At 37.1% G+C, this 12,960-nt stretch overlaps 1 protein-coding gene across 1 annotated transcript in view; it reads left to right on the top strand.

Moving 5' to 3' along the window:
* Positions 1-12,960, top strand: part of DNAH8 (dynein axonemal heavy chain 8) — a 332,430-nt gene that overhangs the window by 17,869 nt on the left and 301,601 nt on the right. The window contains exons 6-7 of the mRNA XM_032862300.1: positions 4,242-4,431; positions 5,110-5,273. Coding sequence (XP_032718191.1) covers positions 4,242-4,431; positions 5,110-5,273 — 354 coding nt within the window. The remainder of the gene's footprint in view (positions 1-4,241; positions 4,432-5,109; positions 5,274-12,960) is intronic.

The following is a 12,960-nucleotide window of genomic DNA, read 5'->3' as shown; positions in this document are numbered from 1 at the left end:
TGGTGCAGATGTAATCGTGAGAAAGACTGGGACACCTTAGCACAAATCAAATCAATAGCATCAAACTGGACTAGTAGCTGTTGTATTCTTCTGTGAGTTAAATGCACTCACAGTTGAAAGAAATTTTTCGTGGCTTTGGGCAATTTTTTTTAATTAATTTTATTTTATTTTTTATTTATATATATTTTTTAAACATATAATATATTTTTATCCCCAGGGGTACAGGTCTGTGAATCGCCAGGTTTACACATTTCACAGCACTCACCATAGCACATACCCTCCCCAGTGTCCATAACCCCACCCCCCCTCTCCCAACCCCCCTCCCCCCATCAACCCTCAGTTTGTTTTGTGAGATTAAGAGTCAGTTATGGTTTATCTCCCTCCCAATCCCATCTTGTTTCATTTACTCTTCTCCTACCCCCTTAAGCCCCCATGTTGCATCTTCTCTCCCTCATATCAGGGAGATCATATGATAGTTGTCTTTCTCCGATTGACTTATTTCACTAAGCATGATACCCTCTAGTTCCATCCACGTCGTCGCAAATGGCAAGATTTCATTTCTTTTGATGGCTGCATAGTATTCCATTGTGTATATATACCACATCTTCTTTATCCATTCGTCTGTTGATGGACATCTAGGTTCTTTCCATAGTTTGGCTATTGTGGACATTGCTGCTATAAACATTCGGGTGCACGTGCTTTGGGCAATTTTTAAAAAAAATTTAATTTAATTTAATTTTTTCAGTGTTCCAAGATTCTTGTTTATGCACCACACCCATTACTCCTGCAATATGTGCCCTCCTTAATACCCACCACCAGGCTCACCCATACCCCCACCCCCATCCCCTCTTTCTCAGAATCCACAGTCTCTCATGGTTTGTCTCCCCCTGCGATTTCCCCAATTCACTTTTCCCTTCCTTCTCCTAATGTCCTCCATGTTATTCCTTATGCTCCACAAGTAAGTGAAACTATATAATTGACTCTCTCTGCTTGACTTATTTCACTCAGCATAATCTCTTCCAGTCCCGTCCATGTTGATACAAAAGTTGGGTATTCATCCTTTCTGATGGAGGTATAATATTCCATTTTATATATGAACCATATGTTCTTTATCCGTTCGTCTGTTGAAGGTCATCTTGGCTCTTTCCACAGTTTGGCGATTATGGCCATTGCTGCTATGAACATCGGGGTACATACAGCCCTTCTTTTCACTGCATCTGAATCTTTGGGGTAAATACCCAGTAGTGCAATTGCAGGGTCATAGGGTAGGACTATTTTTAATTTTTTAAGGAATCTCCACACTGAACTTGCATTCTCACCAACAGTGTAAGAGGGTTCCCCTTTCTCCACATCTTCTCCAACACTTGTTTTTTCTTGTCTTGTTAATTTTGGCCATTCTAACTGGTGTAAGGTGGTATCGCAATGTGTTTTTTTTTTCCCCAAAGATTTCATTTATTTATTTGGGAGAGAGAGAAAGAGAAAGAGAGAATATGAGATGGGAGAAGGTCAGAGGGAGAAGCAGACTCCCTACAGAGCTGGGAGCCTGATGTGGGGCTTGATCCTGGGACTCTGGGTTCATGACCTAAGCTGAAGGCAGTTGCTTAACCAACTGTGCCATCCAGGCACCCTCTCAATTTTTTTTTTAAATTTTATTTCTTTTCAGCGTAACAGTATTCATTGTTTTTGTACCACACCCAGTGCTCCATGCAATACGTAACCTCCCTAATACCCACCGCCTTGTTCCCCCAACCTCCCACCCCCCACCCCTTCAAGACCCTCAGGTTGTTTCAATGTTGTTTTGATTTGAATTTCCCTGATGGCTAGTGATGGTGAACATTTTTTCATGTGTCTGACAGCTATTTGTGTGTCTTCTTTGAAGAAGTGTCTGTTCATGTCTTCTACCCACTTTTGATGTGATTATATGTTTTGTGGGTGTTGAGTTTGAGGAGTTCTTTATAGATATTGGATATCAGCCATCTGTCTGTAGTGTCACTTGTGAATATCTTTTCCCATTCTGTGGGTTGCCTCTTTGTTTTGTTGACTGTTTCCTTTGCTGTGCAGAAGCCTTTTATCTTGATAAAGCCCCCAAAGTTCATTTTCTCTTTTGTTTCCTTTGCCTTTGGAGACATGTCTTGAAAGAAATTACTGTGGCTGATGTCGAAGAGATTACTGCCTATGCTCTCCTAGATTACTGCCTATGTTCTCCTCTAGGATTTTGATAGATTCCTACCTCATGTTGAGGTCTTTTATCCATTCAAGTTTATCTTTGTGTATGGTGTAAGAGAATGGTTGAGTTTTATTCTTCTACACATAGCTGTCCAATTTTCCCAGCACCATTTATTGAAGAGACTGTCTTTTTTCCACCATATATTTTTTCCTGCTTTATTGAAGATTATTTGACCACAGAGTTGGGGGTCCATATCTGGACTTTCCACTCTGTTCCACTGGTCTATGTGTCTGTTTTTGTTCCAGTATTGTGCTGTCTTGGTGACCACAGCTTTGTAGTAAAGCTTGAAATCAGGCAACGTGATGCCCCAGCTTTGTTTTTCTTTTTCAACATTTCCTTAGCAATTTGGAATCTTTTTTGCTTCCATTCAAATTTTATAATTGTTTGTTCCAGCACTTTGAAAAATGCCAGTGGAATTTTGATTGGGATGGCATTGAAAGTGTAGATTGCTCTGGGCAGTATAGACATTTTAACAATGTTTATTCTTCCAATCCATGAGCATGGAATGCTTTTCCATCTTTCTGTGTCTTTTTCAATTTCTTTCATTAATGTTCTGTAGTTCTTTGAGTACAGATCCTTTACCTCTTTGGTTAGGTTTATTCCAAGATATCTTATGGTTCTTGGTGCTATAGTAAATGGAATCGATTCTCTAATTTCCCTTTCTATATTTTCATTGTTAGTGTGTAAGAAAGCAACTGATTTCTGTACACTGATTTTATATCCTGTCACATTACTGAATTGCTGTATGACTTCTAGTAGTTTGGGGGTGGAGTCTTTTGGGTTTTCCATATAAAGTATCAAGTCATCTGTGAAGAGAGAGAGTTTGACTTATTTCTTGCCAATTTGAATACCTTTTATTTCTTTTGTTGTCTATTGCTGTTGCTAGGACTTCTAGTACTATGTTGAATAACAGTGGTGGGAGTGGGCATCCGTGTCGTGTTCCTGATCTCAAAGGGAAGGCTGTCAGCTTTTCCCCATTGAGAATGATATTTGCCGTGGGTTTTTCATAAATAGATTTTATGAAGTTGAGGAATGTTCCCTCTATCTCTATACTTTGAAGAGTTTTAATCAGAAACGGATGCTGTATTTTGTCAAATGCTTTTTTTGCATCAATTGAGTGGACCATGTGGTTCTTTTCTCTTCTCTTACTGATTTGTTCTATCACATTGATTGACTTGCAAATGTTGAACCACCCTTGCATCCCAGGGATAAATCCCACCTGGTCGTGGTGGATAATCTTTTTAATATACTATTGGATCCCCTTAGCTAGAATCTTGTTGAGAATCTTGGCATCCATATTCATCAGGGATATTGGTCTGAAATTCTTCTTTTTGATGGGGTCTTTGCCTGGCTTGGGGATCAGGTAATGCTGGCTTCATAGAAAGAGTCTGGAAGTTTTCCTTCTGTTTCTATTTTTTGAAACAGCATCAGGAGAATAGGTATTAGTTCTTCTTTGAATGTTTTATAGAATTCCTCAGGGAATCCGTCAGGTTCTGGGCAAGTTTTTTTAATCTTAATTTCTTGGTTTGGGATTTCCATGTCACTTAAATTGTATGAATTTAGATGTCATACTCATAGATGCTGGATTTCTGATTTCTGTGCCTTTGATTTCTTGAGCTGATCATTTTTTCCACTTAAAATGCTGGGCTAGTATCATTGCTCTTTCCCTATCCTGCTGGAGTTTTTCTAGTCCCATTTCTACTAAGCAATTTCTGCAGAAAGCTCAGCTTCATTTCCTTCACATCGTATAGGCTCCAGGCCATGTCTCCTTCCCTAGGTAGAAACTAAAGCACTGAGGAAAGTGTCGCCTTGATCAACCTATATGTGAATGTCTAGAATGGGAGGCAGAATATAAACTTGTGGATTTTAGAACTCTCATTTTCATGACCACTTATGTTTTCCTATTATTACATAAAAGTATTATCTATGCATGTTGTAGTGTGAAATAGGTTATGATTTTCAGTTCTTTAATGGGATTAGCATATAAAATCATTTTTCAACACTACCCTTTCAGGAAGTGCTATTTACTGTACTGGATGCATCAAAAGGAATCCTAAATGGGATTAAGAATATGCTGTCAAGTGTATTTCTACCAGCTATCCTTGCAACAAATAATTGGGGTGCTCTAAACCAGTCTAAGCAAGGAGAATCTGAAAAACACATTTTCACTGAAACCATCAGCAGATACCTTTCATTTTTAGATGGTAAGTATAAAATTTAGTGCTTAGTAAATTGCTAAAAATGAGCAAATTAACTATAAGATATGTTATTTTTAAAAGATTTTATTTATTTATTTGAGAGGGAGAGAGCACATGCAAGCTCATGAGCAGGGGGAGGGGCAAGGGAAGAAGTAGACTCCCTGCTGAGAAAGCAGCTGGATATGGGCCTTAATCTCAGGACTCTGGGATTATGACCTGAGCCAAAAGCAGGTAGTTAACCTGCACCCACACACTCCTGTAAGATATGTTTTTAAAGGTAATCATTAGAGGAAAAACATTCAATCTTAAAAGAAATTGTTAATCAAAGTAATTAGGAGACCTAGAGGTAAGAAATCAGATCCCTAGATCCTCTCATTTCCAGGGATCTTTGTAGGAGTACGATATGTTTTTTTCTTCCATTGTAGTGGGAAGATTCTATTCTTATATTATTAATGAAAAATTTCACTGCATTTTAAAACACTGCTTCACTATTAGCTCTTTTAAAAATGTATAATTTTACTATTTTATGTTATTAAAATAATATTATTAAAAATTATCACGTCACAATCTAATGATCAATTTGTATTATATTTCCATAAGGTATTCGATCTTTAACATTTGACTAATTATAGCTGGAAACCACACATTAAAAACCTCTTCTCAATATTATTTCTTCCCTCTTAGGTGCTAGAGTAAGTATCGAGGGAACAGTTATGTTAAAGAAGGTAGACAATATCGATTTTTCCAAACTGTACACATTTGAAGAAGTGACAGCTGCAGCTAGCAATTCAGAAACTGTTCGTCAGCTAGAGGAGGTGCTGATGACATGGTATAAACAGATTGAACAGGTGAGCTAACTCAAGTAATTACACCAGATATGAGTTGTAGTCCTCATCTGTGTCCTAGCCATTGCATTTTTGTCCCTAAAAGTAAAGGGAAGAGGAGTCCTACAGATTCTGTTATGAAACAGCCTATTCTTGACTCTAGTGAAAAATCATTGTTCTCTATCAATTTTATTTTATTTTATTCTTTTTAAAAGATTTTATTTATTTATTTGCCAGAGAGAGACACAGTGAGAGAGGGAATACAAGCAGGGGGAGTGGGAGAGGGAAAAGCAGACTTCCCACTGAGCAGGGAGCCAGATGCAGGGCTTGATCCCAAGACCTGAGATCATTACCTGAGCTGAAGGTGGACGCTTAATGACTGAGCCACCAAGGTGTTCCTGAAAATCAATTTTAAATATTTTTCACTTTTAAGGAGGGAACCATAACAATATGGGTTGAGAGTGGAGAAATGAGTAATTAGGAATAGTTGGTGTTCATTTCCAATAGTTTGTATATTGCTTATACTCTTTGTAAGCAAAAGAAAGAAGATACAAGGAAGTGACTGTAATCACAGTGCTAGACACTAACTAAATAGCTCTTGATCAGTGGAATTATCTCTGTTGACCAAGATGTTCAAACTAGGCCCATTTATGTCAGTACTGCAACTCCCTGGTCAAATAAATTTTTCTCTGGCAGTAGGAATGGGGCATATGTCAACATTCTGAGAGGTACAAACCTACACTATACATACAGCCCCAAATCAGCTATTATGTAATTGCTCTAAACTGAAAGAGGACATTATGAACCAACTCACAGATCTTATTCATGAACACAGGACAGTGGAAGTAAAGAAGAAAATCTTCAGTTAAGTGAAGACTAAGATAAAAAAATCTTGAGCAAGCCTGAGTTAGAGCATTTTCAATTTTACCTCTCTTAGAGCTATGTTAGAAAGAAAGAGGTACAGTTGGAATGGAAACATTGGAGGACTTTGGAAACTCCAACTGGGGTATGGTGTGCTGGCCACAGAATTTCTTCCAGGTGTCACTAGGAAATTGAAGTGGGTAATTGGACACCACAGGATTTCTGTACTCACCTACTATATCACTGGAGGAAGGGAGAATTGTAACCCATTGTGGGAATTAGGGTCTGACCTACACAATGGCTGAGGAGATCCTCTCCAACTATTACAATCAATCAATACAGATTTTCTTTCATAGAAATGAGCAAGCAAAAGAAAATCACTTGAGATTTAGCAACTTGAAATAAGAAAACCAAGTTGGGCAATTGCAACAGATAGCTCCAATTAAGCAGAATCAATGCAGGAAATGGAAAAGATCTTTAATCTGAAATAAAAATCTGAACTGTGACATCTAAAATAAACCTTGGTCAATAAAACAAACAAACAAATAAAATAAACCTAATCCTTGTTCTTGACCTCTTGTCATACACAAAAATTAATCAAGATGGATTATAGACATACGTATGAAAGCTTAAACTTAAAAAACAGATACATGCAACAACATGGATGAATTTCAAAGATCCTTTGAGTGAACGAATGTAACCTTAAATAAGTAAGATGAAAAATAAAACAAAATCTGTAAATGAACCAGAGGACAACACAGGATTATATTAATATGTTAAGATGCAAAACCCAGGGGTGCCTGGGTGGCTCAGTGGGTTAAAGCCTCTGCCTTCAGCTCAGGTCATGATCCCAGGGTCCTGGGATCGAGCCCCACGTTGGGCTCTCTGCTCGTCAGGGAGCCTGCTTCCTTCTCTCTCTGACTGCCTCTCTGCCTGCTTGTAATCTCTGTCAAATAAATAAATAAAATCTTAAAAAAAAAAAGATGCAAAACCCAGAAACCACAAAGGAAAAAAACTGACATACTTGACTATATGAAAAAATTTAAGAACGTCCATATGGCAAAAATTATCATGGGAAAAACTAAAAAATAAATGATATTCTGGGGGAAAATATTATCAGCATATATAACAAAGAGTTAGTATCCATAAAATATAAAGAACTTCTATAAATCATTAAGAAATGAGCAATATAGAAAAAAAATAGGCCAAGGATATAAACAACATCATTCAAGGAAAATATACGGAGATATTTGACCTAGGGGGAAAAAACAGAGTTGGGAGTATCATGATAACTTCAAGTATTTGATGGGATTTCATGTCATTGAAAGTCTCAATGTATGGCCCTAAATGGCAGAAGTAAGACCAGAATGTGATGGCTATAAGGAGAGAGATTTTTAATTTTAGAAATCAGGGTAACTTTCTCAAAGAATCCTCTCCACACAAAAAAATTAGAATGTGGGGCACCTGGGTGGCTCAGTGGGTTAAAGCCTCTGCCTTTGGCTCGGGTCGTGATCTCAGGGTCCTGGGATCGAGCCCCGCGTCGGGTTCTCTGCTCAGTGGGGAGCCTGATTCCTCCTCTCTCTCTGTGCCTGCCTCTCTGCTTACTTGTGATCTCTCTCTGTCAAATAAATAAATAAAATCTTTAAAAAAAAATTAGAATGTGCTACATTCTTGAAAGTATCCACTTTGAGGCTGATAATTATCTATAAATAATGTTGTAACAGGAATTAAACATCAAAAGAGTTGTTTGATTTAGTTAATTCTTTTTTTTTTTTAAGTTTTTTGATTTATTTATTTGACAGAGAGAGACACAGTGAGAGAGGGGAAACAAGCAGGGGGAGTGGGAGAGGGAAAAGTAGACTTCCCACTGAGCAGGGAGCCAGATGCAGGGCTTGCCCCCAGGACCTTGGGATCATGACCTGAACTGAAGGCAGAGGCTTTAACCCACTGAGCCACTCAGGCACTCCTGATTTAGTTAATTTATAAAGTCCATTTTCATTCTTTAATTCAGTGATTCAAGCTATATAGACTTTCAGCCATTTAAGAAAACTTGAAACTTATCTTTAGTATCCTCTATTTAAGGAGATGGGGAAGATTGTGATAATATCAGGAAAGAGTTCCATATACCATGGTTAAAATTAAAAGCAAATAATTATTTCATGAATTAAAGAAAGCACCTTCATAGGTCTGAAAAATCAGCTATGTATTTTACCTCTTTGTATTCTTAAAACATTACATCACAATTTAAATTATGTCGAGTTATGGGACTCCTGGGTGGCTCAGTCGGTTAAGGGTTCAACTCTTGATCTAAGTTCAGATCTTGACCTCAGGGTTGTGAATTCAAGCCCCTTGTTGGGTTCCATGTTGTGGGTGGAAGCTACTTAAAAATAAATAAATAAATAAATAAACAAATAAATAAATAAAGTAACATAATAAACATAAAAGGTACAGAAAATAACATAACAATGACTCCTGAAACAAAGACTCTTGAGATTAAACAGATACTGTTTGCCACATTTGCTTCTGATCTGTTTTATTTTCACAAAAGCCTCCAACCCATCCCTTTTCCCTCCTTCTGTATTACCACTGTCCTGATGTTTTGTCTTTCATTCCCCTGAAAGTTTCACACTTTTATTGTGTTTGCATACTTACAAGCTTTAAATTATATATAAAAATAAATTATGTATATATATATATAGAATATATATATGATTAAAATCTTTACACAAATGGTATAACACCATTAAATATAACTTTACAGTTTTTTAAAAAATATTTTTATTTATTTATTTGACAGACAGAGATTACAAGTAGGCAGAGGACACAGAGAGAGAGGAGGAAGCAGGCTCCCCGTCGAGCAGAGAGCCCGATGTGGGGCTCGATCCCAGGACCCTGGGATCATGACCTGAGCCGAAGGCGGAGGCTTTAACCCACTGAGCCACCCAGGCGCCCTTTACAGTTTATTTTTTTCTCATTTAGTATTCTCTTTCATCTATGTTGGTTCAAGTAAATTAAATTGTTCACTTAATTACTGCCTGATATTCCTCTATAAAGAAGTCAGTTTGCTATATAAATTTTCACACATTAAGGACACATTTAAATCATGTCTAATATCTTCTGTTTAAGGAGGTAAAGAGGTTTATTCATCCATTCCCTCAGAAGGACAGTTGTTTCTATCTTTTCTTTCTTCTTTTTTGCTATTACAAACAATAATAATACATATTCAATGAATACTTTTTTTTTTAAAGATTTTATTTATTTATTTGCCAGAGAGAGAGAGAGAGAGAGAGAGCGAGCACAGGCAGGCAGAGTGGCAGCAGAGGCAGAGGGAGAAGCAGGCTCCCCGCCGAGCAAGGAGCCTGATGCGGGACTCGATCCCAGGACTCCGGGATCATGACCCGAGCAGAAGGCAGCCACTTAACCAACTGAGCCATCCAGGCGTCCCTCAATGAATACTACTGTTCAGATCTCTTTTGCACATATTCCAGAATTTCTCAGTGGAATTTCTGAGAGAAGTAATATATAAATCTTTACTGGATATTACAAAGCCCTTCAAGTAGTGGTTATATTAACTTATTTTTACAGAGCATATGAGAGTTCCTGTTTCTTCTGATCTTTTGTTACACTTGCAATTGTTAGACTTTTGATCTTTGCCAGGATGTTGCGTGTGAAAGGATATCTTATTTTGCATTCCTCTGACTACTGTTGAGGGTTGAGCACATTAAATGACTATATAGGTTTCCTCTTTGTTGAGTTCCTTGTTCACATCCTTTGTTGAGTTCCTTTAGTTCAGATTGCTTGATGATATCTTACTGAAATGTTGGAGTTTAAATAATATTTTCCAGATGTTAATCCTTTGTTGGTCCACAATGTGTCCTACATTTGGTATGGTGTCTTTAGTCATGTGAAAGTTTTACATTTTAATGTACATTTTTTAGTTACACATTGTAATTTAGCTTCAACCTAGTTACCTCCATTGTCTAGGAACTTTGTGCTTTTTTGTATTTTACTTAAGCAACCCTTGTTTAGGGGCGCCTGGGTGGCTCAGTGGGTTAAAGCCTCTGCCTTTGGCTCAGGTCATGATCCCAGAGTCCTGGGATCCAGCCCTGCTTCGGGCTCTCTGCTCCGCAGGGAGCCTGCTTCCTCCTCTCTCTCTCTGCCTGCCTCTCTGCCTACTTGTGTTTTCTCTCTCTCTCTCTGTCAAATAAATAAAATCTAAAAAAAAAAAAAAAAAGAAAGAAACCTTTGTTTAGTATTATGAAGATATTCTCTTAAGTTATTTATTTTAACTAGTGAAACCTACAGAAATGAATACAATAAAAGAAATTAATTATTGTAAAGTGAGCATTCATGTAACTTTTTGCAAAAGTTAAGAAGCAGCATTACCAACACCTTAAAATCCCCATGCAGCCCTCTTCCCAGTTTCAACTCCCTTTTCTTCCCCCTAGTGGTAACCGTTTCCCTGACAATTATGGTATTCAGTTGCATGCTTTTACTTTATAATTTTACCCTCATCTTGTATATTTTCTTTAAAAGCTTTGCCATGCTGTTTATAACGTTTAGGTTTTTAATATATCTGGAATTATTTGTGTATGTGTACGTGTGTGTGTATGTAAGGCAGGAAATTAATTTTGTTTTTTTTTTCCATATAGTTAGCCAGTTGTCCCAAAACTGAGCTGTTTAATTAACAGCCTATTGTTTCTTTTTTAAAAATTTATTTATTTATTTAAATTAAATTAATTAACATTTAGTGTACTATTAGTTTCAGAGGTAGAGTTCCGTGATTAATCAGTCTTATATAGTACCCAGTGGTCATCATATCATTTGCTCTCCTTAATGTCCATCACTCGGTTATCCCATCCTTATTCCCCCTCCCCTCCAGCTACCTTCAATTTGTTTCCTGTGATTAAGAGTCTCTTGGGGTGCTTAGGTGGCTCAATCAGTTATGTGTCTGCCTTCAGCTCAGGTTGTGATCTCAGGGTTCTGGGATTGAGCCCCACATCAGGCTCCTTGTTCAGTGGGGAGCCTGCTTCTCCCACTGTCTCTGCCTCTCTCTCTTTCTGTCAAATGAATAATCTTTTTTAAAAAAAGAGTCTCTTCCAGCAATTGCACTACTGGGTATTTACCCTAAAGATACAAATGTAGTGATCCGAAGGGGCACGTGCTCCCCAATGTTTATAGCAGCAATGTCCACTATAGCCAAACTATGGAAAGAGCCTAGATGTCCGTCAACAGATGAATGGATAAAGAAGATGTAGTATATATACACAATGGAATATTATGCAGCCATCAAAAAACCCGAATTCTTGCCATTTGCAATGACGCAGATGGAACTCTCAAGGGTATTATATTAAGCGAAATAAGTCAATCAGAGAAAGATAATTATCATATGCACTCACTAATATGAGGAATTTGAGAAACAAGACAGAGGATCATAGGGGAAGGGAGGGAAAAATACAAGAGGAAACCAGAGAGGGAGACAAACCATAAGAGACTCTTACTCTCAGGAAACAAACTGAGGGTTGCTGGAGAGGAGGGGGGGTGGAAGGGATGGGGTGGCTGGTGATGGACATTGGGGAGGGTATGTGCTATGGTGAGCACTGTGAATTGTGTAAGACTGATGATTCACAAACCTGTACCCCTGAAACAAATAATATACTATATGTTAATAAGAAATAAAAAAAGAAGAGTCTCCACATATGAGTGAAATCATATGTTAATTGTTTCTCTCTGATTGACTTATTTTGTTTAGCATAATACCCTTGAGTTACTTCTATGTTGTTGCAAGTGGCAAGATTTCTTTTTTTTGATTGGCTTCATAGTATTTCATTGTGTATGTATATGTATATGTATATGTATATGTATATGTATATATCACATCTTCTTTATCCATTCATCTGTCAGTGGGCATCTGGGCTCTTTCCATAGTTTTAGTCCATTTTTTCCTAACACATTTTAAAAAAAGATTTTATTTATTTATTTGAGAGAGAGAGAAAGTGAGAGAGAGCATGAGAGGGGAGAAGGTCAGAGGGAGAAGCAGACTTCCCATGAACTGGGAGGCCGATGTGGGACTCGATCCTGGGATTCCAGGACCATGACCCGAGCTGAAGGCAGTTGCTTAACCAACTGAGCCATCCAGGCACCCTTCCTAACACATTTTTAATAACACTTCTGTAATATATCAAATTTCAAAATCCACTGTCTGTCCCACTGGTGTACCTATTTGGGTTTTACACTCATATAATATTGCTTTCATTTCTGTAGTTTTTTACTAACTCAATATTTGGCATGGCAAGTCCCTTTCTGTATTTTTCTTCAAAATTACATTGATTATTTCTGGTTAATTGTTTTTCCACATTAATTTTAAGACTAGTTTGTCAAGTATCACAAAAAACACTATTGAGATTTTGGTTGGTTTTTGTTGAATATATACATTAATTTAAAGAAAATTGTCATATTTATATGGTTGAATTTTTTCATTCATGAACATGGTATCTCTCCACTTATTTGGGTTTTCTTTTGTATGTTGAAAGTATGTTTTCTAATTTTATTCATATTGCACATCCTTTGCTAATCTCTAGATACCTTATCATTGTTGTTATTTATTATAACAAATATTATAACAAAAGTATATTTATTATAACAAATGCTCTTTTTTTAGAAATTACATTTTTGGATTTCTAGATGGCTTGTAGAGAAATGCTACTGATATTTATGTATACATGTATACATGCAGTAATCTTACTGAATTATTCACTTTTACTAAGTGTGAAAGTTTATCTTTAGAGATTTTTGAATTTTAAAAATGTAACCAACCATATCATCTTTGATTATGTCATTTTTGTTTTTT

This window comes from Lontra canadensis, unplaced genomic scaffold, assembly GCF_010015895.1.
Source record: "Lontra canadensis isolate GAN:19392208 unplaced genomic scaffold, GSC_riverotter_1.0 scaffold23, whole genome shotgun sequence".
Classification (NCBI taxonomy): Eukaryota; Metazoa; Chordata; class Mammalia; order Carnivora; family Mustelidae; genus Lontra; species Lontra canadensis.
Note: the sequence above shows the minus strand (reverse complement) of the source record. Positions and strands in the feature narration are given on the sequence as shown.